At 38.1% G+C, this 14,659-nt stretch overlaps 1 protein-coding gene across 2 annotated transcripts; it reads left to right on the top strand.

Moving 5' to 3' along the window:
* Positions 1-876: 876 nt before the first annotated feature.
* IL21 (interleukin 21) lies at positions 877-8,692 on the top strand. Of its 2 annotated transcripts, XM_004386852.3 has the most exons (5): positions 877-1,598; positions 1,707-1,742; positions 6,054-6,209; positions 8,316-8,393; positions 8,489-8,692. In XM_004386852.3, exons 1-5 carry the CDS (start codon positions 1,431-1,433, stop codon positions 8,510-8,512), a joined length of 462 nt encoding a protein of 153 aa, XP_004386909.1. In that variant the 5' UTR covers positions 877-1,430; the 3' UTR covers positions 8,513-8,692. The 2 variants fall into 2 exon arrangements, with proteins under 2 accessions (XP_004386909.1, XP_023596892.1); XM_023741124.1 differs by having other exon boundaries at positions 8,316-8,692.
* The last annotated feature ends 5,967 nt before the right edge of the window (positions 8,693-14,659 follow it).

Below are 14,659 nucleotides of genomic sequence, written 5' to 3'. Positions count from 1 at the left end.
TGGTAACTCCTAATCCATAGGTTTACACAGAACCGCTCCCCCACCCCCATAGAATTTAATTGTTATGGAAGGGATCAAAACTTCTTGATCACATTGTAAGAACTATTATCTACTCTACAAGATGAAACCTGTGTACTCTTGAGTGGATGTTTTATGATAAAAAGATTACAGTTAACCTTCAGAGCAAATCGAGTTCAAATTCCAACTTATCTTGGCTACATAAAATTCTAGAATAAAGCATAGCTTTAAGCACGCAATTATAGATGAATATATCAATGAATAAATAAAATCTATAGCCATGAGTTTTATTTGTAAGATTTGACTGATCATGGTACAGGCTTTGTTTCTGGCCTAGAATATTACTTTCAACTTTCTCAAATGGGTAAAGAGTCACAGGGACAGAAGAAGCAGAAGAGAGAAAAATGATAAAGCCATTTCTGGTCTTTGAGTCTTTGATTAACATCTGCTTGGTCTTAAATATAGTTAGAGATGTGTTGATCATACTCAGAGGAAATAATATGTATGGCAAAATGTAATACTACCTAAAAAGAAAAGAAACATTTATAGGTATTTTTGGTTTTGTTATTTGAAAATATTTTCAGATAGGCATGAGTATTAGAACTTTTCACTTGTTTAATTAAGACAGAGTGAGATCAAGAGTAGGGGGATGGATTAGCTATAAAGTCCCTTAGAATCATTTAAAATACTTATACATCAACTTGTTAAATAAAATGTTAGAAGCCAAGATTAATGTTATGTAAAGATGCTTTGGTGAAGAGTTAGAAGCAAATTCTATTTTAACTCTTGGAAATTGATAAGAACCTAAAATATTCTTGCTAATTTGAAAAATATCCCCCCATATTGAAAAGTTCCTAAAGTGTAGCCTCTCCTCCTACCTTTATGATGGAATATAGGATGATTTCAGTTATTACCACAAGAAAAAGTCCTGCAAGAAAGCCCATGTTGCCACTTTACTCATTATTGAAGTGTCTTTATGAGTGTTCGTCTTGACTGTCAGAGACAACAGGTAAGATGCTAGGGGAGGCGGATAAAAAGAGATCAAAGTGTTTTTGTTTACTTCTTTGAAGTCTTGTAGTATCTACTATTCACTGTGCACACTTCTCGATTCATGCTGAAAATTGGAATTCACCCATTTTTTCTCTTTTTCCTGTCTAAGGTGCAGATGGGGCATATTTCGTTGACTCCATCCATCCCTGCCCCCACGCATTAGCACATGCACACGTATACATAGCCAGTGGAAAAGAAAAAAGAGTTACTCACATTCATCCATTTTACAAAGATTTCCAGGCTGCAATGGGAGGGCTTTACCTCTCCCTGAAGGATGAATAAATAGGTAGCTTTAGTGACAACCTGTTCACAGTCAAACTGAAGTGAAAACGAGACCAAGGTCTTTTCTACTGTTGGCATTTATGAGATCAAGTCCTGGCAACATGGAAAGGATAGTCTTCTGCCTGATAGTCATCTTCTCTGGGACAGTGGCCCACAAATCAAGCTCCCAAGGTCAAGATCGTTTCATGATTAGGATGCGTCAACTTATAGATATTGTTGATCAGCTGAGAAATTATGTGAATGACTTGGTAAGAGCATTCTTGTCACAATAAAATTTAAATAATATATTTAACTACTACAAAAGAAGGCTTTTGACTGATAAAAATAACTCAGAACTAATTTTTTTTCCCCTCTAGGACACTGAATTTCTGCCAGCTCCACAAGATGTAAAGGTAAGAACAGTTTAACTTGTTTCTCAAAATATAATATTTGATATAAGTTTTTTAATCCAGTTAAGAAAGGCATTAACATGACTATTTAGGAAGACACTTGATTTTAATGAACGTTTTCATTATTGTTAGAATATTTCTATTTTGGTAAAATAGTCATTGATTTACCAACAAACCAATCAGTAAAATGCCACATTACATTTCTTGTAATATATATATTTATCTTCAAGTATCTTTAAGAGTACTTACAAGTAGTATTTTTGAGACAGAACAACAAAATTAGAAAATAAATCTATACTATGATCAGTTTCTGAACAAGGAACATCACAACTCATTACATTTTAAGAGCCTTTGAGCATGAATGCTCTTGAGTCCTCTTTGGGATCTCATTCACAAAAATTTAAATACATACCATAAGAAGCAGAATTCATCTTTTAATAGCAAACTAAAAAAATAAAAGAATTAGATTAAAGGAACACCATCAAGGAATGGTCATGTGGAAATCAGGAAGGAATATAATCACATATACCTTGGCTTAGTGAGTCTTGCCTCTTGACTTCTGAGAGGACCATTTTCAATAACTCATCCCATTCTCTTAAGCCATTTAGATCCATAGAAGTCCCAGGAAGATGAGGCCCAGTATATGGGTCAAGAGTGCTGTGTCTTGGTCTCTTCCCCTAGAGCTTAGATCTGGTCTTCTGATTTGGTACTCTGAGGGTATAAGTGCAATTAGGAAAATGTTTTCTTTGTCACAGACTTTCAGCTGCATAAATAAGAATAACTATAAACGTGCTACCAGTAATTAGGGTACTACAAAGGCTACATTGCAAAGAAAACAATTATTGTAAATGACTATGTGTAGAAGTTTAGAAAGTGAATGAGTCACAACTATTGCTTTTCTTTAAAACTCACTGTCTAGCTCTTGAACCTAACCACTCTGGTTTACTAGCCCTTTCCTGATAAGCAGCATCTAAAATGAAAGTAGCACATTCAGCCTATTGGAAAGACTTTTCCAATAAGTGAGAATATTTCTTAATCATTATGCCTAATTATCAAAACATTCTTTTTCAGCATCTTGTCTATCTTGTTTAACGGCTGTAGTTAGAGCTCTTGAAGTTTTCTAGTTGCAGTCTGTAACTTACAAAATAAGAAATAAGAAAGATATCTCATTGTCTAATGTGAGTGGATCCAATGGGCACTTCTTTTATATGCTTTGTTAATGGAAGGTATTTTTTTGTCTTGCATCATAATGAGAGGGTTTTGTCTCAGTGACGCTGTATCTGATAGTCTAACCAAGCAATGTTGGCTATGATACAAGACTAATGGTGTATCTAAGGTCTTTAAGATATGCTGGCAGGCAAACTCAGGAAGGAAGAACATAGTTCAAGGCCACATTATTATACAAAATTTTCAGCACTAGCATCAAAGCAGTCTGTAAGAGATTTGCAGAGGATTAAAAGTTTAATGAAAACTAAACCATTTAAGTGTTACTTTTATACGGTGATTACCTCAGATCTTTTGTTGGCCTTGTCAGGCATCTTTTCCCCTCCTTTTTTCTAATCATATAGACCAGTGGGTCTCAATTGGTGGTGCTATTACCCCCGCAGGAAATCACTGGCACTGTCTGGAGATATTTTAGGTAGTCACAACTGCAGAGTGGTGAAGGATGTGCTGCTGGCATCTAGCGGGTAGGGGCCAGGGATGCTGCTAAACATTCTACAATGCACAGGAAAGCCACCCCCCCCAACACAGCAAAGAAGTATCCAACCCCAAATGTCAACAGTGCCACTATTGAGAAACCCTGACAAAAACTTGGCTTGCATGTGGGACAAAGGTAATCTTACCCAGTTAGCAAGACTTCCTAGTGTGAATGACCAGGGCTTTTTTTGCAAAAGAAAAAAAAAAAAAAGTAAGTAGGTTAAAAATAGGCTTTAAGGAGGCAAGAATTTTCAAATGTTCAATTGCAAAAAATCAAAACCATGTGTGCCTCTTTGCAAAAACAGCACTTGACTCGCTCTCTGGCTAAAGACAGAAGTGGTTTCTTATCTTGCTTCTGACTTCCTTACTCTCCATATTCTCCAAAACCAGTGTAGGACCAGACAATTCCTTGTATTTGCATGTGTTGAAGGATGAGGGAAACCAAGTCCTTGCCCTCAGAGTCTGCAGTCACTAAGGAACAGCAAAGGAAGGCAATGGTTGTGCTCCCAGATGGTGCTAGATAGGTCTTTGTGACCAACCCTCGGTGTCAGGGCTCCTGAAGCTGACTGAATCAAGGTTAATCTCTCTGCTCCCTTTCTTGACACGTCCTTAGGCAGTTAGCAAAGACAGCTCCTCCACTTATTTCCCTTTTGATGTGCATCTAAGGCCAAATCCAGCAGATATTTGTCCTCAATCTCAGATTGCCAGGGACAGCTCTGCCTGCTTGTTGAAACAAAACAAACAAAAAACCCCACCAATTTCAGTTTGGCTATTAACACAGGTGAACAAGGAAAGGTGGATGAGATCCTACAGCCCAAGCAATACGGGCTTCAATGGCCAAATGCCATTCGGATACTTTCAGAAAGGCTTTCTCAGGGTTCAAATTTCTGATCACTGGTCTTGACCATTCCTGGCAATATTGTCTCAGGGGAGTTCAGTAGGGCCCCCGTACTTCTTTAGAATCTAATTTTCTTTCAACATAGACTTGTAAATGTTAACTCAGCAAAATGGGCCTCGGTGAGAAATGCTGGTTTCTCAGATCATCGCAGTTAGTGTTTTCAGTTTCAGCTGGAAAATTTACCTTTTTAAATATGAACATTATTTTTTCCAGTAAGTTAAGCCGGTTGTGGTCAAAAAGGAGAGAAAAGAAAAAACTTCAACAAACATGAACATGTGGTTTTCAAGGAAAAAAAAGTGCTGTAATTAACATTTATAAATCGTTTCTATTAAATAAGCATTTTGGCAAACATATGGAAAGGACACCCCCTTGCCCTTATGACAGGCAAGCTGCTCTGATATAAGGAAACCAGATAAGCTGAGTCTCAGCTTGCGGCTGTGTATGCAAAGTAAACCTGACGATTTTGTGTCTTAAAGATGCATGTTATTAATCAACATTCATATTGGGTGATAATATGGGTTGGAAAATGCAAAGCAGGTCAGATGCTATTTTCAGCTGATTGTACATGAGAAGGTTCAGGCAATATTGTTATATATGGGACTGCCCTTGGAGACGGGGAGGGATTGAGTTCCCAGTTGTATAGCAGTGGCTGCCATATACATTAGTGAAATCAAGATTTAGCAACTTTGGGGGGAAGACCGTGTCACATACACACATTTGCTAAAAGAAAATTTAACTTGGATGTAAGTTCTTAGACCAGGTTTAAAATGTTTTTAACAAGTCAGTGTAAATTTTGTTCTTCCAAGAAATTCCATTTTCTCTTCAGTTTGATTTCTAAGATTTTGGCTTATTCTGATGAGTAACTAGTTATTTGACTAAACCAAGAGGCTAATCTTTGATCCTGTTCTGTCCACGTTTCCATTCTCTGAGATATTCTTCTTCCCTCCAGGGAAACTGTCTTCCCTACCGTTGGATGGGCAAGTCTCAAATTCTATTCCTTGACTGCTTGATTCAGTCAGAGTCCTATCCTAGCTGACCTGAGTGTGTGACTAAGCTATTACAAAAGTTGTGTATGGTCTATCACAGGTGTATGGAATCTTAGATGTGGAATGTGTCATCAGTATCCTTCCAAAGGAGAGGCCTTGATCCATTTTTTTTCATTCCACAAGTATTTATTTAGCATTCAATAGCAACAAGATGCCATGCGAGGTGCTATACAGAATAAAACGCTGCACAAGACATGTTATTGAGAGCTACTCCTACGTACATTTGTAGAGAGAAACAACAAATGAACGAAAATTATTCTTAACCAGACTACAAAATAACTTACACAAAGCTGCCACCAGTCCACAGTGGATAGGTCTTATGATTCAGAACATATGTTCTTAAATCAAACTAACTCTCCTTCATGAAACGCAATGGTCTTGCCCACCACCCAGACCCTAACATGGCCCTCAGTGCAGCATTAGGAATAAAGAACACGGAAGAGCAAGCCTCTCCTCTCCCTGAGGCAGGTAAATGTCCCCTCCCCTAAGACGGAGAATTTTACACGCAGGAGCTTCCCTCTTTCATTCCAAAGATTAAATAGGAGGTGAGATGATCTGCTGAAATCAATGTGATCGAAGACACTGTAGCAGAGGTGGAAAGAGAGGATTGGGAAGGTCATCTTTACTTTCTGAATAACTTTTATTAATATATACCAATTATTTCTCTTTCAGAGACACTGTGAGCAGTCAGCTTTTTCATGTTTTCAGAAGGCTCAACTTAAGTCAGTAAATGCAAGCGACAATGCAAAGATAATCAACATGAGAATTAAACAGCTGAAGAGGAAACTACCTCCCACAAACACAGGCAAAAAGCAGAAACGCAGTCTAGTAAGATCGTCATTTGTCGTCTGTCTTGTGTGTACTTGTTAGTCATATTTACTACATTACACAGACACACAAGGACACACACACATTGGTAGCAGAAGACTCTAGTGCCTTTCTTACAGTTACACCTTATTATACATGGTGCATTTTGGGAAGTGGGGTCACCTTTTTTAAGTCCACAGACTTGAAAGTGCCCGGAAATGCGTTAGAATCTGCTAATAGTCCCTGGTAGCTGAAAGAAGTCATTATATAGATTCCCAATGTGAGGAAGTCATTAGGTGGAAAATCTGATTGTGATTTAGGAGGTAAGAAATATTGTCCTTATTGTGTAGTAAGTTACACATGACTTTTATTCTTATTAACAGGTGCTAGATCCTAGTTTTCCTGCAAGAAAAGAGAGAGCCTGTAAGAGGCCAGGATAAATCTCAAACTTTGCATCGCTCCCCTAAAGAACATTACTTCCGTGTACAAAAGCCGAGTCAGTACTGAATTTAAATGGATAGCTTCTGTTACCTGGCTGGGAATACCAGTTGTCCTTGCTTTTTGGGCCCCTGAGACTTTACTATATGTCTGTTCTTGTGCCAACTCATGAGCAATGCCAATACTCAAGAACATGAGTAATTTAAGCATTAATCAAACCAGTGGATAAACATGTATAAATTACTTCAATTTTTTTTTTTTTTTAAATCACTTCTCCTTCCTCCAAGGAATTTCACGTGATTCAAATGAAATGAAATAAAATTTGAACCACTTTATCAAAATGATTCTTATTACTTTTGAGTGCTTTGCTCAGTCTTTTCCCAGGTTGCCAGGTGGAAAATATCCCTCTAAAATTTCCTCAGAAAGAGTGGAGTTAATCAAGTCTTTGAAATCCAATATCAGAGATGCATAGAATAGTAGAGCTGGAACTAAACTTCATTTTACAGAGGAGGAAAATAAGACCTACCAAACAGGTTAAGTGCCTTGCCCCAAGTCCCACAAATAGTTAAGTGGCAGAATGACAACTAGAATTTATATTTCCTACCTGTCAGTCATGGAGTCCCGGAATAGTGCAAACTGTTAAGCTCTCGACTACTTGCCGAAAGGTTGGGGTTCGAATCCACCCACAGGCACTTTGGAAGACAGGCCTGGTGATCTGCTTCTGAAGGCCACAGCTATGGAAACCCTACTCTGCGTACATGGGGTCGCCATTAGTCAGAAGTGATTCTGCGGCGACTGACAATGACAAAAACCCTGCAGTCAAATACTCTCACCAAGACCACACTCTAGTATTTGATACACTAAATACCACGCAATATCCTGGTGTTTGGTATCTCAACAGCAATATGAATAAAGAACATAAACCAAGAAATTCACAGACAGACAGACAGACAGACAGACACACACACACACACACACACACACACACAAAAGAAAATGAAGTGGGCAATACATATATTAAAAAAAACTTTCAATTTCACTAAATGCAAGTTAAAACAAGGACATTCTATTTTTTCCCAATTAAAATGTTTACTAATACCCAGTAATGGTAAGAATGCTGTACATAAATACAAGTAAAACTGTTTTACAATGTATATCGAAAGGCTTTAAAAGTTTTATCCCTTTAATTCAGTAATTCAACTTCTAGGAACTTAGTCAAATGAAATAAGCAAAGATATACATAAAAATAATGTTCTTTGCAGCATTGTATAAAATAGTCAGAAGTTAGAAGCAATCTATGTGTCCAAAAATAGTAATAGTTTCATCCTACGTCGGAATTTAAAGCAATCATTACATATATCATATTTTTTAAGAGTATTAAAACCTAGGAAATGCTTGTGATATATGAAGTGTAAAAAAAGCAAATTACTAGCCAGAGTAAATAACAGTAATGCACAGAAAAAAATTACAGGGGGATACAGCTCAAAACATTGCAATGGTTATCTCTGGGAGTGGAATTACAAATTATTTTTTTTCCACTGCTATTCTCTTACCAATTATATGCATCTCCCAAACTTTCTTTAGTGAACATGATTTATGTCTTCAATGGGAAAAACTAAATTTAAATCGACATTTTATTAAATAGGAAAAATGTTTTAAAAAAGAATGCTACTTTTCATTGATTTTTAGACATGTCCTGCATGTGATTCTTACGAGAAAAAACCACCCAAAGAATTCTTAGAAAGACTGAAATCACTTCTCCAAAAGGTATCTAATATTATATTTTTTGATCTTCTACTTCATCTTAATCTATACCGACAGCTTCTTATTTTTAGGTTACTCACGATATACTATTTCCACAGATGATTCATCAGCATCTCTCCTAGAACCCATGGGATTATGAAGGTTCCCGAGGATCTAACTTGAAGCTGGACACTATATTATATACTCTAAAACAGTAATGAAACTCACGTCTTGGTATTCCAGATGGGGGTGTACAATATATTAGTGATGGAAAAAAACTTAGAGAAGTGTTCAAAGTCAGTATTATTTTCCCTAAATTACTATGTAATACTTATGTTCAATCCACACATTCTGTGTTTGGTCAGCTTGAAAAACTTTCTGCTCAATTAGAGTCTGATTTCCTATGTAATGGATTTTCATGACTTCTAATGTTTTTACTTTATCTTACTGTCCAACTGTGACATTCTTGGTTGAGGGCAAAGGTTAAACGTTTGAACAAAAAATACCATTTGGTAATTGATTGATTTTATGATAACCATGATCTTAATTACCACAAGGAATCATGAATGAGAGGTCTGTTATGATCATAACTTAAAAGTCAGACATGCAGGATCAAAATGAAAAGTTTAAGTTTTTTTTTTTTTTAAAGGAAACAAAAACTGAATGTTTAAAAAAATATATCTGAAGAGTTCACTTTTTATCTCAACGTGTGCAACATATGCAATACATAATTTATTTATGCACTGGGGGGTAGCTTTTCTAGATAGCTACTAAAAAGTCTTTTTATTGGGATTTATTAAAATATTTAAATACTATAGATGTGAATGTATTTATGAAATAGACTCTTTTAGTCTCTTTTTTTTTAAATGTGGGATTAGGGCATTATTTAAGAAGTGACTGTAATATTACCTTTCCCCACTGCAAGCCCCCTTATAAGCTAGCATTTTAAGCTTGTGGAAACGGTAATTAAAAGCTATAGAGGGATGTGTATCAGGGGGTCTTCTGGAACCAAATAGAGGTAAAAATGTTTTGAAGCTCTCTTCTCAAAACTGCTATAATTAGCATATGGAAGAGAGCTAAGACCAAGTGTCTGTCCGTTTGTTTGTTTCTTCTTCTTTTTAAATAAAACTTTTCCTATGAAGAAGAAATTGCAAAGCATTTTAGTACTTTGTGTCTGGATAAAGCAAATTCAATCACCTGTATAAAATCAAAATCAGGAGACAAATCAAGAGGCTAGAACTTCCGACCTAATGGAAAACACACTTTTGCATAAAAATTCCAATTTTTCAACCCTATGTAGTAAAAAGAAGCCACCTTCTCTAAGTGCCATTTCATATCAACTCCACAGTGTTTATTTAAATATGAAACTAAAAATTCTAGAAAAATAAAATTTTCACCAGAATGTTATAAGCTATTTGAGAATCTTTCCCTGTTAAACTGGCCCTGAGTGTGCCAGAGGATGTGAGATGGGAAATGCTTAATGCTCTGAGAAGAAAAATTATCTACTTAAAAGTGTTTTTAAAACAAGTAGAGATTTAATTTATAGTTCTAAAAGATATACTAAAAATAAATTTTTTTCATCAAATCTCAATGCAATGTTTTATCATCATAAACAAGGTACTGTTTTAAAATTTTAAATATGTTATTACAAAGGAATCATTTAAATGTGTGCCTAATGAAGGGGAGCACAGTTAAACTCTCTACTACTAGCCAAAAGGTCGGCAGTTCGAACCTACCCAGAGGCACCTCAGGAGACAGGCCTGGCTATCTGCTTCCAAAAGGTCACAGCCTTGAAAACCACGTGGAGCAGTTCTAGTCTGCACATGTGGGGTTGCCAGGAGTCAGAATCGACTCAACAACAGCTAACAACGACAACAATGATGGTGTGGATATAAAGCCTGCCTACGTGTTAAATGGTGCCAGCAAGATCGTTGGGATAAAAGTTGAAAGCGCGTACAAAGTTGACTTGGGAAAGATGGAGTCTGTATTTCTTATTTCTGGTACAGTGTGATTTTATATTTAGAATAATGTATTTATTTTGGTGTGTTTACTGCTAGAAATCTCTGTTGTAATCCTTTTCACTAGGGTCTCTACCTTTACAGTAAAAATAACGTAATGGGGGTGAGTTCAAAGACACAGGTAAAGATGAAATGTAAAAGATCCCACCAGAGTCCCAAAGAAAAGCTGTGCATCAGAATCATCAAGATGAAGAAGTAGGACTTGAAGCCTCATCTTCGCTGTTGTTTGTTCAAGACTTAGCCAGTTCATAAAAGGGATATAAGGAATAACCTGTAAACAGTACTGTTCACCCTATGGACCGTGATACAGTAGATCTAAATTTTGTTGGCTGTGAAATTGTGGTCAGTTTCTTAACCTTTTTGTTTTTCCATTTTTTTAGACTTAATCTGTAAAGGTTATTCTTCCTTTAGAGATTTATGTGTCTATAAACTTCTGAAGTTGTGGGTACTCTTACAGGAACATCTGCCCGTACCTTCTGAGTAAAACTTTCTGTTGAATCTGATGTTCAGTTGCTCAATATTATTTCAATAGTGTTTGTAGCAAAACCCACTGAAGAAATCAGGGAACTGTTCCTAACACACATACACACACACACACCCCAATATTGCTGTAGGTCATGGGAATTGAGGAAAAATTAATTATTATTTTTATTATTTTAGCTGACGGTATCTTTTTTGGACACTTGTATAAAATTGTAGCATTATTATTCTATATTATTGTGCTGTTGTATTTACATTTGCATCTGAGAATTTAGTTTTAATATGAACTATGTACTTTATAACTTAATTATTATTTATTACATATTTGGTTTTAAATGTTTATGTTTGTGGCTTCTTATTTAAGACCTGATCATATTAAATACTACCCAGCCAGTACAACTGTCTTTGTGATTCCCTGGAAACCGTTAATTCAATAGTCCTAGCAGAAGGTAGACATTTCTGTTAGTTTCTGGCGGCATCTAGTTCTTCGTAAGTATATGGTCAATACTGTCTTCTCTCCTTGTCCTGCTCTCACTGAAATGGAACTTTCTACTCCCTGCCCCTACCTCAAGGATATCACTTCCTCTGCAGCCCTCCCAAATGTACAGCAGGTCCAGGAAAAGTTTAAAATATCTTTTCCAATCCCCACTGCCACCATTACATGTATACTCGTGCAAAACTCCCTCCTGCTTTGAAGTTTATCTCATCTAGCTTTTCTGTCCTTTCAATTCTTGTCACTGATGGTTGTCACCCTCCTGGGCACTCCGCCGTGTTCACCGGGGACTTAGGGATGTTGTTTCCCTCGAGGCCAACTCCTGCCACCATCGTGGGGGACTTCAGTGCCCATGAGAAAGATTCCACCAACACCGCAGCCTCTCACACCCTGATGTCCTCAGTTCTAAGCACCTTCATCTTTGTATCCCATCACTGAGACCCACTCCCATGACCATGCCTCAGACGTTGTCAACTGAAACCGTTCTCTCTCTGAAATCTCTATAAATATAAAACCACCGCCTGCTAGTCTTTTAGCTCTCAAATTGTCCAACTGCTACTCTTCCTGTTCTGACAGCCCATCACAACTGCCAGGCCTTTTCCCCTCCACATTCTCTCAGTTAATCAGTTTCCTTTCTGTCTCCACTGAGACTGAATCTCTGCTCAATCCCTTGAACTACACGCCCAACAGCATCATCTCCTCCTCTGCTCATTCTTCTTGAGTACGTGTCTACAAACGCCCGACCTCACTGTGCTGTTCCTGGTCCCTTCATCCAGCTTCAGACAGTGGCTCTGGCTCCTCCCTGTGGGGGCGTCTGAAAGGCTTACTGGTATCAGTTACAGACTTTGCTCTCAGCTCTGAACACATTTGCCACGACTGTGGATAGAGACACGCAGTCCCAGCTCCCACCTACTCCAGTCCACAGGCCATCCCAGCGAAGTTCTCACCTCATTTGGAGGAGAGGGATTTGGATAGTCACAGTCAAGCTCTTTGAAAGAATAGTCTATGCATGTGTCTACATTCCGTCCCTCCTATTCATACATCAAACCACTGTAATCTGATCTGTATCCATCCTACATCCCGTGATTGCATCACTAAAATTGCTCATTCTCTGCTCTACAATGACTTCCTAGTTACCCAACTCACAAATGTGTCTAAATCCTTATCTAACTTGATCTTATCATGGCTTTTACTACTCTTGACCACGCTCTCTGAGTTTGGAGGCTGCTCTTTCTCCCGGTTCTTGTCTTACCTCTTCGACCGTACATTCTCAGTGTGAGTCGCTAGTTCCCTTTCCTTTGCCTTTCACTTAGATTTGATATTCCCAAGGATTCCGTCCTTGGCCTCCTTTTAACTTTAAACATTCTCTTTGGCGACAGCTTAATGGGACTGCATTGTTTTAAATACCCCCTATGTGATGTCAGGAGGCTGGTGGCCCAGTGGTTAAGAGTTCGGCTGCTAAACAAAAGGTTGGCAGTTCGAATCTACCAGCTGCTCCTGAGAAACCCTATGGGGCAGTTCTACTCTGTTCTATAGGGTCACTATGAGTTGGAATTGACTTGAAGGCAATGGATTTTTTTGTTTGTTTTTATATGATGTTGACCTCCAAATCTATAGCTAGATCTTTCTGCTAATTCCCAGACACATATATCCAACTTCCTCCTGGGGATTTCCATCTTTATCTCCCAGACCCTTCACCTCAACATGTCGAAATTGATCTAATCATTTTTCCCCACTTCTATAACCTTCTCTTTTTCCAGAGTTCCCTAGTCTTAATTGATGGGACCACATCCACCCAGCTTCCCAGACTCTGCCTTATTCCTCGGTCACTACAACCAGTTGGTCACTGGGCATTGCTATTTCTACCTCTTAAATGCATTCTTCCTTTTCTATTCCCTTTGCCACTGCCTTGATGCAGGCTCTCAGCTCTTGTTACAATGGTTGCAGTAAATTTTCATTGGGTTTCTAGCCACTTGTCATATTCTTTCTCCAACTCACCTCTGCATGGCCATCGGTGTGATATTTTAAAACTTAAGTCTGATCAAAACTTTCCCTTATTTGAAACCTTTCACTGGGTCTTCTTCAGAATAATGCCCAGGCATGAAGCAGTACATGTCAGATCCTTCATCAGCTCCACTCAGCTTCCCAGTCTGTCTTCATCTTGAGATTTATCTTCCAGCAAATCCAATCTATTTCTAGTTCCCCAGACACACCATGTTGCTCCGTTCTTCTGTGCCTTTGCCCTTGCAGTGCCCTCGTCGTAGAATATTACTCTTCGATTCCCTCTTAATGCCTAGAAAACCCCTCATGTACCCATCAATATTAAACTTATTCATCACCTCCTCTAGAAGTATTTCTATCAAAATCCTACCTCATCTCTGTGACTGGGTTAATCCCTCTCACCTTTCAGAACTTGAGCATACTTTGATTATTGGATTTAATAGAGTGCATACAAATTTATTGATTTGTATGTGTGTTTCCCTTTCTAGGGAGCCCTGGTGGTGCAGTGGTTAAGAGTTCGGCTGCTAATCTAAAAGTCTCCAGTTCAAATCCACCAGCCGCTCCTTGGAAGCCCTATGGGACAGTTCTACTCTGTCCTATAGGGTCACTATGAGTCAGAATCAACTCGACGGCAACAAGTTTGGTTTCAGGTTTGGTTCCCTTTCTAGAATGCAAGTCTCCTGGCAGAAGTAACAGCATCTTGCTGGCACAGTGCCCAATATATAGTAGATAACATGGAGTATAAAACAAATGTTTACAAAATTGAATTGAACTGAACACCTAGCATATGATTTGTCCATTGAAGCCCTCCTTGACATCTCTCATACACTAAATATAGTTATCACCAAATCCAGTCAACACTGCTTTCAAATTATTTCTAGAATATAGTCACTTCTCACCACTTCTGCTTTGTTCGAGGCCACCATCATCTCTCACTCAGACTATCACAATAACTTTCTAAGTAGTTTTCCTGTTTTTGTCCTTGCCTTTCCCCCTAAAATCTATTTGTAACAAAGCAACCTGAGCAATCCCTTTCAAAACCAATCAGAGTATGCACACCCTGAGCTCAACACCTTCGAAAGGCTCCCATCTCACTCAGAATAAAGTCCAAGTCCTTACAGCAAGGCCTACATGGTTGTGCCCTGCCTGCTTGTGTACCTCTCTGACCTTGTTTTCACCCTAGTTACTGCACTCCAGCCACAATGGTGCTCTTTCCTGTCCTCCAACACTCTAGGAACACTCTCAACAAAGGCCTTCGCACTTCCTGTTCCCTCTGTTGGAAATGTTCATCTGCCAGA

The sequence above is a fragment of the Trichechus manatus genome, unplaced genomic scaffold (genome assembly GCF_000243295.1).
Source record: "Trichechus manatus latirostris isolate Lorelei unplaced genomic scaffold, TriManLat1.0 scaffold00174, whole genome shotgun sequence".
In the NCBI taxonomy this organism is placed as follows: Eukaryota; Metazoa; Chordata; class Mammalia; order Sirenia; family Trichechidae; genus Trichechus; species Trichechus manatus.
The sequence above is the reverse complement of the archived record's forward strand: the minus strand, read 5'-3'. Positions and strand labels throughout refer to the sequence as shown.

What these genes read in the sequence shown, in the direction of transcription:
- IL21 (XM_023741124.1), top strand. Translation starts at nt 1,431, where the DNA reads ATGAGATCAAGTCCTGGCAACATGGAAAGGATAGTCTTCTGCCTGATA. An exon ending in GAAATTATGTGAATGACTTG is followed by an intron (nt 1,599 to 1,706) that starts GTAAGAGCATTC and finishes TTTCCCCTCTAG; the next exon opens with GACACTGAATTTCTGCCAGC. An exon ending in CAGCTCCACAAGATGTAAAG is followed by an intron (nt 1,743 to 6,053) that starts GTAAGAACAGTT and finishes TTTCTCTTTCAG; the next exon opens with AGACACTGTGAGCAGTCAGC.